The sequence below is a fragment of the Blennius ocellaris genome (assembly GCF_963422515.1).
Source record: "Blennius ocellaris genome assembly, contig: SCAFFOLD_65, whole genome shotgun sequence".
Taxonomy (NCBI): domain Eukaryota; kingdom Metazoa; phylum Chordata; class Actinopteri; order Blenniiformes; family Blenniidae; genus Blennius; species Blennius ocellaris.
The window spans coordinates 25,001-41,720 of record NW_027662213.1 but is presented as its reverse complement, the minus strand read 5'-3'; the positions used below and the strand labels follow the sequence as shown (position 1 = coordinate 41,720).

General features: G+C 45.8%; 1 protein-coding gene across 1 annotated transcript in view; it reads left to right on the top strand.

Annotated features, from left to right (window-relative positions):
* Positions 1 to 16,720, top strand: part of vps37ba (VPS37B subunit of ESCRT-I a) — a 42,435-nt gene that overhangs the window by 19,450 nt on the left and 6,265 nt on the right. The window contains exon 2 of the mRNA XM_080521335.1: positions 3,695 to 3,866. Within this exon, the coding sequence (XP_080377461.1) occupies positions 3,695 to 3,866 (172 nt within the window). The remainder of the gene's footprint in view (positions 1 to 3,694; positions 3,867 to 16,720) is intronic.

Below are 16,720 nucleotides of genomic sequence, written 5' to 3'. Positions count from 1 at the left end.
GGTGGTGGATGAGGGTCCGGGGACGGTGGATGAGAGCCCGGCGGTGGTGGATGAGAGTCCGGGGCTCAGTCAGGATGAGAGGCTGCAGACATGGAGGGGTTCTGAACACACTGAGCTGCTCCTTCCTGTCACAAACCCCGTTTTCTCCTGCATCAGAAGCCTTTTCTCATCGATCACCGTTGATGGTGCTGCTGGGACGTGAGAAGCAGCTTTTAGTCCTTCACTGTTTGACTGGAGGACGTTTCACCACCTGTCTGCAGTATTTTAGTCTCAAACTGCGTGAAAGAGGCCAATCTTGGCTCAGCCTTCACGGCGAATGCTCGTCAGCTTTGTGAACGCCATCCGGAGGAGGGCGGCTCCATCTCAATGCCACGCTCGCGTTTTCTTTTTCTCAGTTTGATGGTCTTTGTGAGATTATCTGAAGAATGAAAGAAAAAAGAGGCCACAGGGTTTTCTTAGCACTCAGGAGTAGGGATAGGAAGTGATGAGGTTTGTACGACTCTGCTTAATGACTCGGTTCTTTATCGATTCTCTTGTGGATCCTCATTTGGAAATAGAACCTGCAGCGTTAACAGCCGAGGACGTGTGGACGGTTCAAAAACGCCTCATTCATTCCATATCATGGCTGCTGTGTGACGATGTTTCTGCGTGTTTGTCGTATTTCCTCCCTTTGGTGAAATATCCCCATTTCAAATATTGCCGGTTGCCCTGTAAGTTGTGTAAGACGCACCGGCAACGTGCTCGCCCACCAAAATCTATTCGTTTACAAAAACGATTCCAAGGAATGGAAACACTGGGAGCAGTTTCTCAACAGGAACTGGTTTTTGCCTCCCATGATTACCCCAGTGTCACACTGAAAATCTATTTGGTTTGAATCTGGATGCCCGTCTGTGCTGTTTGCATGTTCTCCTTGTGCAGAGCGGTCTCTTCCCGTGTACATTGTTACTAATTAGAAGTCACTGAGGCATCGTCCACACCATGAACCGGGTTTTTTTTAACACTGGTCCCAGAGTGGAGAAATTCTAAAACCCCGGCACGTGCCTTCCAACTCCCCGGGGTGAGGATGAGAAAGACGATCATCTGTGGAAGATGAAGTAATCATCCCCCGCTGTGGGCCGTGATGTCATCAAATAACCACAACAATCAGGGACTACAAGCTCCGGTGGAGCTGCAGAAGCTACTGCCGCTAGCAGCAGGAGGAGCAGGGCCATAGACCTATAGAACTAGAGTTATATAGAGGTTAATGAGCAGGAATCTACTAATACAGTTCTATGTGGTCTGTGTTGCCTTCTGCGTTTTTGGTGTGTTTGGTGAGTCACAGCGCCCCTAAAGGCCTGGCATGTGTACTACATGTCCTGAAGCCTCGTGTAGAGACGTGTTCGTAGAGACGTGTTCGTAGAGACGTGTTCGTAGAGACGTGTTCGTAGAGACGTGTTCACAGAGACGTGTTCACAGAGACGTGTTCATAGACGTGTTCGTAGAGACGTGTTCATAGAGACGTGTTCACAGAGACATGTAGTGACGTGTTCGTAGAGACGTGTTCGTGGAGACGTGTTCGTAGAGACGTGTTAGTGGAGACGTGTTCGTAGAGACGTGTTCGTAGAGACGTGTTCACAGAGACGTGTTCATAGACGTGTTCGTAGAGACGTGTTCGTGGAGACGTGTTCATAGAGACGTGTTCACAGAGACGTGTTCATAGACATGTTCGTAGAGACGTGTTCGTGGAGACGTGTTCGCGGAGACGTGTTCGCGGAGACGTGTTCGTGGAGACGTGTTCATAGAGACATGTAGTGACGTGTTCGTGGAGACGTGTTCGTGGAGACGTGTTCGCGGAGACGTGTTCGTAGGTAGTGACGTGTTCACAGTGACGTGTGGACGGAATGTTTTTAGGACACGGCTAAAAAAAGTTTGTTCTTGTTGTTGTTTAGATGTGGCCTGAGTGAAGCTAATATTTTGTAGTGTGAGCCGACGCTGCCTTGCTCAGGAGGAAAGCAGCCCCGGGCTCAGGACAACATGCAAACACCACCTGACCTTGAGCTCCAGGTTTTCCAGGACCGTGACTCCACTGCTGCTGTCAGACTGCTCTGTTTCAGCTTCATGCCAGAGGGTGAACCAACTTGCACGTGTCACTTTAAAAACCGGTTCTTTCACTGGTGGTTTTTCCTCTTTCAGCGCCGTTTACTTCACTGTGGCTCCTCCCTTCTGCGCGGTGATTCTCACCACTTCCTCCATGAAAACACACACTTCTGCTGGAAACACCAGCCTCAGCCCAACGCCTCATAATCTCCTTGTAGCGGTGTGACGTCATCGTGAGAAATAATTCTCTCACGGCGCGTCTCAGTCACCAGGTAGTACTACACCTCCTACTCCTCCTCCTCCTCCTGCTCTCCCTCCCCCTCCTCCTCTTCCTTTTACTCCCCTCCTCATCTCTCCTCTCCCTCCTCCTCCCTCTCCTCCTCTCCCTCCTCCTCCCATCTCCCCCGGCTCCTCTCCCTCCTCTCCCTCCTCTCCTTCCTCCTCCCTCTTCTCCTCTTCCTCCCCTTCTCCCCCTCCTCCTGCTTCTCTCTCCCTCCTCCCTCTCTCCTCCTCCTGCTCCTCTCCCTCCTCTTCCTCCCTCCTCCTCCTCTTCCTCCCTCCTCTTCCTCCCTCCTCCTCCTCTTCCTCCTCCTTTTCCGCCTCCTGCTCCTCTCCCTCCTCCTCCTGCTCTCCTTCCTCCTCCCTCTCTCCTCCTCCTGCCCCTCTCCCTGCTCTTCCCTCTCTCCTCCTCTTCCTCCTCCTCCTTCTGCTCCTCTCCTTCCTCCCTCCCTCCTCTCTCCCTCCTCGTCCTCGTCCTCGTCCTCGTCCTCATCCTCTCCCTCCTCCTCCTCCTCCTCTCCCTCGTCCTCGTCCTCGTCCTCTCCCTCCTCCTCCTCTCCCTCCTCTCTCCCTCCTCGTCCTCTCCTTCCTCCTCCCATCTCCCCCGGCTCCTCTCCCTCCTCTCTCCCTCCTCGTCCTCTCCTTCCTCCTCCCATCTCCCCCGGCTCCTCTCCCTCCTCTCTCCCTCCTCGTCCTCTCCTTCCTCCTCCCATCTCCCCCGGCTCCTCTCCCTCCTCTCTCCCTCCTCCTCATCCTCCTCCTCGTCCTCTCCCTCCTCTCTCCCTCCTCCTCCTCGTCCTCTCCCTCCTCTCTCCCTCCTCCTCGTCCTCCTCCTCCTCCTCCTCCTCCAGGCTGTTAAAGGTGAAACAAGAGGTTTAGTCCCGCCCATCACTTGCAGTGACCAATGAGGTGAGCTGGTTGCACGTTGACAGTAAAGACATGAACAATGTCAAAGTGGAGGATTAATGCTCATTAATGAATATGAGAGATGGAGCTGCATCACTCTTGTTCACTGGTTTCACCCGCAGTGTCCAGGTACTAAACTCAGAAGCTGCTGTAACCTTGATGACTGGAGCGGCTGTTGGTGTGGTACGCAGCGCTTCACAGTATCTGAAGCGTTCCTCCTCCTGCTTGTGGAGTCATTCCTCCGACACACTGACAGTCGGGGCTTGTCTTTCTAAATATACGAGGCGCTGTGTGAGAACCGCGATGACTCACGACTCGCCACCACCAACCGACGCTCGTGTCCGAATCGTTCCCGGCTCTGCCGTACCGAGGGAAGGATGGCCGTCCTGTCACTTTAACAGCGGCTTTTTTGTTTAATCCGTTTTCCCTGTAGATGCAGGAGGTCCAGCAGAGCAAAGAGCGGACGCTGGCCAACAACCGGACCCTGGCGGAGCAGAACCTGGCCCTGCAGCCCAGACTGGAGCACAAGAAGGAGGAGCTGACCAAGCGCTACAGCCGGCTGCAGGAGCGCTTCGAGGCCTTCCAGCTCCGCAAGTCCACTCTGGGTACCAGCATTTGTTTCATCCGTGAATTTCAACACTGGTTTTATCCATGAAGTCATTGAGAAGCGACGCTCGTGCGTTTGGCTCATTCACCTTTCGTCCGGCGGGAAACCGTATCGGATAAGTTCCCGGTTTCTCAGTTCAGTCAGTCACTGGACACGTGAAGAAACGGGCCGGATGGCCGCCACTCACATTCTTATCGTTTCTTTAAAGGACCACAAAACAGGCACTTCTGATCGAAGCTTCTCAAATTTGCCCTGAAACACTGAGGTTTATGTGCTGCGCTTCCATTCACTGCACCTGATTGTTGCTTCTTTTCTAAACCTGGTTGAATATGAAGAACTGTCACTGCATCTCATCAGTTCTCCATAAAATTAATATTAATACACTATGTGGACCTCTTTAACTTGTATATAACTCATTGTAATGAGGGCAGTGTTCATAAATTAGATTTTTTACCTTCCTTTCAACAGAACTTCTCAATAAACTGCACATAATCTATAACATATGATTGTGACATTAAACATATTGGATAGAATTTCACCTTTTGCACAGCCTCCAGTCAGTATTTTAACAATATTCTAATGTCCCAAGAAGGCTTCATTTTTGTATTAATTTATTTTGTTACAGGCTGCCCATAAGTGTGCAAACAGTGTTGTGCTATTTGCATCACATAACATTTGATGGCGTGCAGACAGCAGAGGCTGTGATTGGTCCACACACGTCACAATTTGCACAATCGAAGCCAATTTAACTTAAAATGTAATTTTGGATTCATTTATTTATGTTTGTGCCAAACAATAATCAGCATTTGTAAAGAGGTTGCAGGCCTCATTAAATCTGACTTTGAGCTGTTTGGCCCGGAGCAAAGCTCATGTGGAGTTTTGGTTCTGCTTATGGGACAACGGCGCTCGGAGCCATTTAAAAAAAAAAAGCAGTTTTTGACAATGACCCCTCCCAACATGAAACTTTTTTGTAAAATCACATGCTCAATAGAGACGATCAGTGTTTCCCCCACAGTCACGACTCCCAGTCCATATAGTTGGTGCTTTTATTTTGACGGTCACCGTTACAACAATCGAACTTGGTACGTGTGTGTGTGTGTGTGTGTGTGTGTGTGTGTGTGTGTGTGTGTGTGTGTGTGTGTGTGTGTGTGTGTGTGTGTGTGTGTGTGTGTGTGTGTGTGTGTGTGTGTGTGTGTGTGTGTGTGTGTGTGTGTGTGTGTGTGTGTGTGTGTGTGTGTGTGTGTGTGGAATAGAAATGGTTGCGTTGTGTGAAACATGAAGACACTGAGGTTTCAGCTCCACTGTGACTCACTGTCTCAGTAATGTGGTGAATGTCATTGGACGCTGAGGCGTTATGTAACGACTCTCTGCCTCATTGTCTGCGCTCACGAGCCCCCAGACACCCGTCAGTCCAGTTCCTCAATTTCCCAGCAGCCCCGGCTGTCGAGCTGGAATCAGATTGCCTCCGAGCCGTTCCACTCTTCCTCCGCCACGCACCTTCACAGCGCCTCCTGGAGTCGGGAAGGGGCGGCGTGACGACGCTTGTGACCTTGTTGACGCAGCGGTTGCCGGGCAGCGCTGGGAAAACAACGTTCCAGCCGCTCGCTGCTGATAAAACCTTGACTTTGGCTCCTTGAGGTTCAGCTGAAAGGCTGTCAGAAAGTCACACTTTCACAAGGCTCCGCTTGGAAAACATGAATGCTTTATGCTTTTTCTTCCAGAATAAGGAAATTGGTTGACATCATTCCTTTTTGGGTGGTGGTGGTTGTTGTTGTTGTTGTTGTTGTTGTTGTTGTTTTCAAGCCAAAAAAAGAACAAGAGTTCATAACAAACATTGTTCTGAGTGTGAGTTGATGTTGCACCAGTGGAAGATGCTCTATAAGCTGGGCGTTAGTGTCATATTGTTATAACAGTTCTAATAACATTGATTCACATGGATGGGAAACCTTTTCAAATTTTCATCTGAATGACACATTTAGGTTCAACTCTCACTGATTTCTCAAAAATAATGTGGTTTTTATTGGGTGAAAATTGTTTTTCAAAATATTTTGTGGAATTTGGCCCCAAAAACTTCTCTCTGTCTCTCTCTGTCTCTCTCTGTCTCTCTCTGTCTCTCTCTGTGTCTCTCTCTGTCTCTCTCTCTGTCTCTCTCTCTGTCTCTCTCTCTCTGTCTCTCTCTCTGTCTCTCTGTCTCTGTCTCTCTCTCTGTCTCTGTCTCTGTCTCTCTCTCTGTCTCTGTCTCTCTCTCTGTCTCTGTCTCTCTCTCTGTCTCTCTCTCTGTCTCTCTCTCTCTGTCTCTCTCTGTCTCTGTCTCTCTGTCTCTCTCTGTCTCTGTCTCTCTGTCTCTCTCTGTCTCTGTCTCTCTGTCTCTCTCTGTCTCTGTCTCTCTCTGTCTCTCTCTGTCTCTGTCTCTCTCTGTCTCTCTCTGTCTGTCTGTCTCTCTCTCTCTCTCTCTCTAACTAAATTTAAGAAAATTGATTAGGTTTTTTTTCACACAGCTGATCTCGGTGAGATGCATGTTTAGAATGAATAATAATGAATATTTTGAAATGGAGTCAAATGTACTTTTCACCCCATTTAAAAAAACCCAACCTCTTTCAAGAAGAGAATGGGCAATATACCAAACTTCTATTATATATATATATATGTGTGTGTATATATCAGATTAAAGGTGAAGCATTTCAAATTTTAAAAAAGTAAAAAAAAAAATCATTCATTCATAAAAACTGACACATTCCATCATCCTGCTCCTCATGGCTGGACGTTGATGGTGTTGTTGTTGATTGTGCTGGTGTTGTTGAGCAGGTGTTCTGACATGTTTAGATTGTCAACGACAGTAAAGAAAAACCTTCTCCTCTCCAGCTGAGTTGATACGGCGCCGCTCTTCTTTCATCAATCTGTGGCTTTGTTTGTTTTCAGCTGGTGATGGCTTTTGTCAAATGTAGGTTATTCGATGTTGTCCCCCCCCCCACCCACACACACACACACACAAAGAAAGCTTCCCCCCACCCCCCACATCGTCCTGGTGGTGGATTCTCTGCGGAGCAGCTGGAGGACGGCGGCGCCCGTTTGACCCACATGAGGGATTCACCGTACAGTAACTCCTGGTTATCTCTGGGAAATGTGTGGCGGCTGCATCGTCCTTCACTGTCCCCCCCCCCCACACACACACACACACACACGGCCACCAGACTCTGCCTCCAAGGAAGACAGCCGTCAGTCGGTCATTGTGCTGCCAGGCAAGCTGGTGTGAAGCAGCCACAGTGGGAGGGAGGGAGGGAGGGAGGGAGTGGTGCATGATGGGACTGGCTGTCGGGGGAAGTTGGGAGGGTAGAAGGAAAGAGAAAGGCGGTACGGCATTCCAGAACCCCCCCCCCCCAGATTCCCAACCACCATCAAGTGAATTCATTTACTAAAAGGCCGTCTCATGATCGTGTGTGTGTGTGTGTGTGTGTGTGTGTGTGTGTGTGTGTGTGTGTGTGTGTGTGTGTGTGTGTGTGTGTGTGTGTGTGTGTGTGTGTGTGTGTGTGTGTGTGTGTGTGTGTGTGTGTGTGTGTGTGTGTGTGTGTGTGTGTGTGTGTGTGTGTGGCTCCAGGTCGCTGAAGCTTGGTCCAGCGTGAAACCCCCCCCCCCAACCCCACATCGTCTCTCCAGGGTTTTAGCTTTTCTGCTTTTCAGCATCTTTGTAGGATGGACAGAACACACAGGATGGACTGAAACATGAAATCTACACAAATGTGTCCTTTAAGTTCCTTCTGCAACGTTTGGCAATGTCCGGTCGTCTTCGTCATCGTCTGCCAACAGTTGTGACTCGCTGCTTTGCAGAAAGTTCGTCCAGCGGTTTGACGATTTCTATTCCTATGGGGACAAACGAGGACGGATTATCGACTCCGTGACGCTCAGGTGCTAATACTGGACCGTGGCTAAAGAACTAGCATGAGTCAATGCAGCCAAAGCTTGGGTATAAACTTAGTTGAGGCATCGTCTCCATCCTCACCAACATCCAGTCAGTCTCTGCACTGACTGACGCCCCGCTTGCACTGCACCGCCGGTGTTCGTTTCCATGACAACGGTGCTCTGAGTCACGGAATTTGCGGCTTTTAAAAAAAAAAAACTATCCAATTCATGTCCTGCGTAAACAGAGGAGCAATTCTGCACATGCTCAGTAGACGGACCATAAGAACAGTTTTCTCATCGTGTCACAACTCTGTCCAGTTTCTTCACAAATACAACCGACGGCGCCAACTTGTGGCCGTACATCAAGACTACATCACCAGGTTCTTCACGCAAGAGAGGAACCTCGCAAGTGATCGGTGAGGAGCTCGACCGTCTGGAACCACTGAAAAGGAGAACCACTTCTCCACTCCTCTCCGAAGTCCAGACGTCCACCCTGCAGTTGTTACTGCTGAAGCATCTGGCTGGAAGCTTCAGGCCACATCTCTTTTTTTTTTTTTATCTTTTATTTTGCAATTTTACTCATTTAAAGTTTTACATTTTAGTTGACCTTTTTTTTTTTTTTTAACAACTTTATTTACAAATTTTCAAATTTACAAAACATTAATAGACATACATATGTGCAACAGAACAAGCCCCATCCCACCCTTCATCCCGACACCTGAGGAGGAGAAAGAAAGGGGGAGAAAGAAAGAGAAAAAAAAAAAAAGGGGGGGGGGGGGGGTGCAATTTCAATTTTTAACACAGGGAGCCACTCACTGATCAACTAACCACCAGCAGAGGCCTATATATTGAGCTGAGAACACATAATGATTACAGGATGTGTACAGGTCCACACAAGTATTGGGGGATGCTCATAAAAAAGATAAAAGTAAAGTTGCAAAAGGAAAAAAATATTATTCACTCGGTTGGAGAAAAAGAAAGAGTGATGATGAATTCCAAAAACGGTGACCATGTATCAATAAATTTCTGTCTCGCTTTAGATCTATTGTATCGAAGCTTTTCCAGTGGAATTAGAGACATTTCTTTTACCCAAGACATGAATGATGGGGGTTTGACCGATTTCCAGTTACGTAGAATAAGCCTCCTCGCCTGAAGTGAGGCAAACGCTATAAAGTTTGCTTGGGGGGTGGTTATATTTGTGTCTCCCTCTGGTACGCCAAACACAGCCGTTAATGGGTTAAATTTGACTCTTGATTGGAGAATGCTGGAAAAAGCTTCGAAAATGTTGCTCCAAAAAGACTGTAATTCTGTGCATTCATAAAACATATGTCCGGTCGTTGCAGGTTTTTGGCGACATCTTATACAAGTAGGATCTGTATTGGGATAACATTTTGACAGCTTAGCTCTCGTAGAATGCAGCCTGTGCAGTATCTTGAACTGGATTAGGTTATGCCTTAGACATAATGAAGAGGTGCTAATGCGTTGTACGGCCTGTTTCCAGGTCTCAGCTGTAATCTCAAGATTGAGATCCTGTTCCCATGCAGATTTAGTTTTGTCTAAAAAAGAGATATCATTAGTTTGGAGTGTTTTATATAATTTAGCGATGTTACCTTTTGTGGTTGGGTCCCGGTCTAGTATCATGTCAAGGGTGTTTTTGACATCAAAATGTGGAAACGAGTAGTAACTTCTTGCAAAGCTCCGGGCCTGAAGGTATCTAAAGAAATGTGATCTTGGCAAATCATAATCCCGCTGGATGGCTTCAAAAGACATGAAGGTGCCATCTAAGAATAGATCACTGAAAAAAATCAAACCATTGTGGTACCATACTTGGAATCCCGCATCACCTTGTGATGCAGGAAAAAGGTGATTATTAGTCAGGGGCATGTGACCACAGGCAGCACTAAAGTTGAAGTGCTTCCTGAACTGAAGCCAGATTTTAAGGGAACCTTTTACGACTGGATTTTTTATGCTATTGATGGTTTTTACAGGTAATGAAGAGCACAATAGAGAAATGGGAGAGGTGTCAGGACAGGAAAAGACTTCCATATAAGCCCACAAGGGGCCCTTCTTGCTCTCAAACATTGAGGTCCAGTAAATTAATTTAGCTATGTTTGCCGACCAGTAATATAATAAAAAATTGGGTAGACCCAGTCCTCCCTTAGGTCTAGGCATTTCCAAAAGACATCTCTTAGCCCGTGGAGTGGAGCCGTGCCAAATAAATGAGGAGATGTGAGTATTAAGATCACGGAAAAATGATTTAGGTAGGAAAAGAGGGATTTGTTGGAATAGGTAAAGGAAACGAGGTAACACAGACATTTTAATTGAATTAATCCTGCCCGCAAGGGAAATAGGCAGAGATGACCATTTAACTAAGTCTACTTTAGTGTTATCTAATAATGTCTTAAAGTTGTGGGTATATAAATCATCGAAAGACCGAGTAACTAAGATTCCTAAGTAAGTGAAGGAGTGGCGTTCTATTTTAAATGGGAATCTATCATAATCCAAGTTTAAAGCTATTTTATTAACAGGGAACAGCAGACTTTTCGAAAAATTTTGTTTGTAACCCGAAATTCTTCCAAAGTGATTAAGCATGTCTATGAGTCGAGGTAAGGAAGCTAATGGATCAGATATGTAGAGGAGAAGATCGTCCGCATATAAAGAAGTCTTATGAATAGACCCCCCTCTTTGGATTCCGGCTATGTTTTCATCCATTCTGAGGGCAATAGCCAAAGGCTCGATAGCTAAGTTAAATAAGTAAGGTGATAGAGAGCAGCCTTGTCTTACACCACGATGAAGGAGGAAATAATTTGAGACCAATGAGTTGGTACGTACTGACGCTTCGGGAGCACTATAGAGCAGCTGAATCCAAGAGGAAAATGCTGGGCCGAATCCGAATCTATCCAGAACAGCAAGGAGGTATTTCCACTCTATCCGATCAAACGCTTTTTCGGCATCGAGCGAAAGCACGACTTCTGCATCCTGCAGTGAATGAGAGGAATAGATTACATTAAAAAGTCTACGCATATTATAAAACGACTGCCTACCTGGTACAAAACCTGTTTGATCAGGGGAAACGATGTCAGGAATCACTGCTTCAAGTCGGTGTGAGATAATTTTGGTCAGAATTTTATAGTCCGAACAAAGAATGCTAATCGGCCAATAGGAAGCGCAGTCCAAGGGGTCTTTCCCTTTCTTAGGCAGAACCGAAATAACGGCTTGAGTCATTGTCTCTGGTAGTTGTTTCTTTGTAAATATTTCCTGGAAAACTAGAGTGAGAATAGGAGTTAATTTAGAAGAAAAGGATTTAAAAAACTCAATAGGGAATCCATCTGGACCCGCTGCCTTACCACTTTGCATACAGCCGATAGCTCTAGAAATTTCTTGACCTGTTATTGCGGAGTCCAGATGAGATTTGACTTCAGAGCTGACTATTGGAAAGTCAACTTTGTCAAAAAATGCATCAATGTCAGACAAATCTACATTGCTGTCGCTCGTGTAGAGATTACTGTAGAATGTTTTAAACGTATCATTTATTGTTTGGGGGTGGATGGATGTAACACCAGGTGCAGTCCGTATCTCTGAGATAACTCTGCCAGCCGCTGCTCGTTTAAGTTGGTGGGAGAGTAGTTTGTTGGCCTTTTCCCCATGCTCATAGAATGTTTGCTTCGATTTAAACAAGAGCTGTTCAGTGTTTCTAACTGATAGATTGTCGTATTCAGTCTGCGCGAGTAGTCGTTCTTTGTAAAGTTCAGGATTGTAGTCTGCAGAGAGCCTTGTATCAATGTCTTTTATTTGTTCGGATAATTCTAAAAGACGCTGTAAGCGTTTCTTTTTCTCAAACGAGGAGTATGAAATAATCTGACCCCTCAAGTAGGCCTTGAGGGATTCCCAAATTGTAACATAAGACATACCTGGGGTTTGGTTTATGTCTAAAAACATATCGATTTTGTTATTGATAAACTGGATGAATTTAATACTAGTCAGCAACAGGGGATCTAATTGCCATGTACGTCTGGGTGCCACACTATTCGGAAGGGATAGTTCGAGTTGTACAGGGCCATGGTCCGAAATAATAATGCTATTGTATTTACAGTTGGTGACATATTGAAAGCATTCATTGCTGAGTAAGAAAAAGTCGATTCTTGAATAGGAACGATGAACCGGTGAGAAAAATGAAAACTGTTTAGCTGTGGGATTTAAAGTTCTCCATGGGTCCACCAGATTATATGATTCCATAAATGAGTGAAGAATCTTGGCAGCCTTAGATGGTGTACTATTGGGTCTGGTTTTGGATCTATCTAGATCTGGGTGCAGCACACAGTTAAGGTCCCCGCCCAAAATCAAATGATGTGAATGTAGATCAGGCAGTTTTGCAAAAAATTCTGTAAAAAATTGTGGGTTATCCCAATTGGGTCCGTAGATATTAGCTAAAACAATTTGAGTGCCAAACAGCCTACCGGATACAATAATAAACCTGCCATTCACATCTGCAATTGTGGATGTTGGAACAAAAGGGAGATCTTTATGGACTAGAATAGCTGTACCCCTAGATCTATCTCCATATTTTGAACAAAAAATCTGACTGATCCAATTCTTCTTAAGTTTGTTCTGCTCGTTAGTACGCAGGTGGGTTTCTTGTAGAAAAACTATCTGTGGACTCAAGGACTTCAAATGGGAAAACACTCGGCTACGTTTAATTGGATGTTGAATTCCCTTTATATTCCAACTGATAAGCCGTATGGAACCCAAAGAGCTAGGACCGGACATAGCCATAGGGATCAAAAAGTGGAAAAATGATCAGGTGATGTTTGAACAGTACGCAGCCCCATTGACATAGAATGTTACGAAAAAAAAGAGGGTAGGTTAAGATAAAGAAAAAACAAAAAGAGAAAATAAAATAAAACAGGTGTCGGATGAGCCTATGCAGATCTCTCCCCAACTGAGAGATCGCACTAATTCCCCTTAAACTAAGGACGAAAAAGCACATGAACCGTAGCTGTAACCAGGAAAAACAAAGGAAAACCCCGAGGTGGGCCTGGCCAGCAGAACTGATACACTTTAGGTTATAAGGCACAATAGTCAGTCTGTTTAATGTGCAGTGATCGCTGGTAGCATTAACTAGAACTTTGAAACCGAGCAGTCAAAACTTGGAAGGAAACAGTTTCACATTGCAAGGGAGAGAGAAACAATAAAGTAAAGTATATCGATAAATAGATGAATTAAGTAAAAAAAAAAAAAAATGTGGATGTAAAATATAGATATATTGAAGAAAAGCAAAGAAAAGTGATAAGTGTATGATCAGAGTGATATAAAATTATTATTTTTTTAATAATAAAATAAACAAATAAAATAAAATAAAAATAAGTAAATAAATAAAATTAAAAAAGTATACAAAATATAAAATAATAATGAGGATCAAATGAGAAAACCGCTTAAAATTCAAATAAATAAAGGTAAATAAAAAAGGGAAATATAAGAACCACAATAAGACAATAGTAATAATTATAATTATATATATATATATATATATATATAATAACGATAATAATAAAAGAAAATTAAAAAAAATAAATAAAAGAAAATAAAAGAAAAAGAAAAACCCTTAAAATAAATAAATAAATAAAATAAAATAATATATAATAACAGTAATGCTATTACTCCTTGACATTACAATTATTGTAGTCCAAATAAATGAGTCTGATATTCAACTTATAATAATGATCCCCCAACTCAGAACCTTACTAAGACCGTATACTCAGCCTGACTGAGTTGTGAAGGGGATGATTGAGCTCGTGATGTAGGCTTCGGCTTCTCTGGAGTCAGTGAAGGTCTTCTCGTTGCCGTTGAATGTGATGCGTAGTTTTGCAGGGTGAAGTATGCCGAAACGAACTCCGTTGAGGCCTCTGAGCTGTTGTCTGGCAGAGTTGAAGGCTGATCTGGCCTTGGCCACCCGGGCTGTGAAGTCGGGAAAGACTGAAATGGACACGTCATCCACCTTCATCTTCTGTTTTTCTCTAGCGAGACGTAATATTGCAGCACAGTCTCTGTAGTAATGAAGACGTGCCACGATGGTCCTGGGGGACTTTCCCTGTCTGGGCACTGGTTGCAAGGATCTGTGAGATCTGTCCACCAGGGGCGCATCTTCCAAGCTGAAGGCTTTCTTCAGCAGGCTGGATACAGTGGCTGGAGAGCAGCTATCGGGACCCTCTGGTAATAATCCTGACGTTATTCCTTCTTGATCTCAGCTCAAGATCCTCACACTTATCCTGTAGTGAGTCAGTGAGGAGCCCCAGACGTTTAACTTCTCGTTTTAGTGTCTCAACATCATCAGAACAAGCTGTCAAACTGCGCTCAGTTTCGTTCAGAGTGACGCGTATGGTAGCCACTTCCGTGTTCACCGTCGTCTTAAAGTCTTCAAACCCTGTTCTGATAGCATGCATATCTGTTCTGATAGACGCCATCTCATTTTCGAGCACCGCTCTAACCTCCGTTTTCATCATGGCGACAAAATCCTCCCGGAGAGAGGCGAGCAACTCACGTTTGAAGGTGTCTGTGTCAGCCGCGTGGGCCATGGGGCTGGGCGCTGCCTTCTCCCTCGAGGCCGAGGATGTAGCGGCGGTAACAGGCCCCGGTGTGGACGGAGCGGTTTGACCGGTTTGGCGCGTTCTAGCTCCACGGGATGGCATGAAATGACGTTGGCGTTCACGGAAGCACTTAATAAATCTTTGCCACGAATATTGCGAAGATGAAATGCCTTATAATAGTAAATAATACAATAGTTCTGCAGCGCCAGGTCCCCAGCTGCTTCCTACTCCACAGCTTGCTCCGCCCCTCCTCAGGCCACATCTCTGCTGGACGTTTGTCCAGAGGACCAGGTGTGGACGTCTTTGCTCTTCAGGTTCCTCCAGAGGACCAGGTGTGGACGTCTTTGCTCTTCAGGTTCCTCCAGAGGACCAGGTGTGGACGTCTTTGCTCTTCAGGTTGCCACCGTGCCTCATTTGCAATAGGTGAAAGGATTTAGTTTGCTGGAGGTCCAGCCTCTGCGCCATTGATGTTCCACGAGTTTCTGAACTCAAAGCAAATGCAAGTCTGGGTTCCTGAGGGGGGGACCCATTATTTTTAAAACCAGTAAAACCAGTCAGTCTAATAATGTTTCACTGGGAAACGACTGCAACGTGACTGAGCTAACGCTACTCATGAATTGGCAAACGTAACGTTGAACAGATACGTCTCATGTTCCTACAATCTGCTCGCTACCGTAGCTCGCAGCTCTGCACTCCGGTGGCGCTCGTGGCGAGATAGCGGTGTTCTGCTTGCTGTAAGCTAGCCACCGTTACCATTCATGCCGACATTAGATGCTATTTCCCGCTAACATTAGCTAAACGGCTGTTTAGCCACGACCTACTAACAGTAACCAAACACAAACCGTTAGCTAGCACCACCAAATTGCGCAGAACTCAAGCTTACGTTGTACAATTCAAAGTAAAGTAATTTAGCAAACGTTAGCAGTAACGTTACTTACTTCTGTTCTACGGCGTCGCGGGTATCAACGGGACGCCTCCGCTTCAAACGCTCCCATATGGAAGTTGTGCTGGTGTGATATACAAATAACTCCACCTTGATGCTCATGGCTGGTTTAAAGTCCCAGTGGAATGTAAAACACTACTTTGTAAAAAACGATAGTTGGGTTCTACTTGTAAGGTTCCTCCGACTCTGCCCCACCACTGTTGTCGCATAACAAAGTTATTTGAATTTTGAATCTCCAGGCGAGGAAGTCGGGGGAATCCTTCTTCTTCGTGGGCGTGACGTCACGAGTTGTGCAGATCTCCATCTGTTGTGTTTATATCGGCTTGTTTCCTCTTAAATATCAACGTTTTTACAGTGTTTTGAAGTTATAGTCGGTGTTTTATGAGCCTTGATGAAAGATTGAGCCTGGAAGAGACCGAGGGAGGAGAAAAGGAGCACGGGTGGCGGGAGCGGCTAGCGGGAGCCGCTAGCTCGGGTGGCTAGCCGCTAGCTCGGGCGGCTAGTAGACAATCAAGTAACACCTGGACTCATCTTCGGTGATTCCACAGTCTTCTAGCTCTTGGACGTGTTGGATCCAGGAAGCCGGTCGTTCTGCCAAAAGTCAGGACTCAAAGCCTCAAAGGTGAAAAGTGGCGGCTGCTGAGGCGAGGAGACGAGGACGAATGGAGGACGAAGCGTCTTCTGCTTCCTCAAACATGTTCCAGACGGGGTCACCGATGGCAGAACCACCTTCTGTGTCTTCTTCATCAATCACTGGGTTTGAAATGACCATGATGATGAAATATGGTTCAATTCAGCCTCTTCGTGGTCAAAACTCTGATCCTCCATAATGTAAACACAACTTGGGCGTGTGCACAACTCGTGATGTCACTCTATTATTGTCAGAAGCTCCGCCCAGCAGAGGAAATAGTGCCGTTTATCGGCTATTTTCTCTCAGATTGCCGTGTTTTAACATTTTACCTTCAGCCAGTTAACAGGAAAACGTTCTAGAAGCGACACCAGAGTGTTTTGGAGGTGGAACCTTCATTTCACTGGGACTTTAAAGTCTCCCACACCGTTGATGTGGGGCGGCGGGTCGCTGCTGAGCCTGAGAGCTGGTTGGAGACGGAGTTTCGTTCAGGGTTGTTTTGGTCACTCAGTGTGTGGCGAGTGAGCGTGGCAATGCGTCGACTTACGGATTTGACGTCGACGGTTGTTTAGAAGCGAGTCGTCGACGTCATCAACGCGCCAAGGCCTGGTTTCTGGGTTAAAACTGGGTCATAGCTGGATATATATATATATATATGTAAAAAAACATCACACACATTTAATATCCCACAACCTTGTACCTTCATGCTGGCAGACCTCCCCGTGGCAGATATACAAGTCATAGAAACGACTCCATCAAACCATGTCTCACGTCTAGAAAGTGTCCTGGGCTCCTCACTC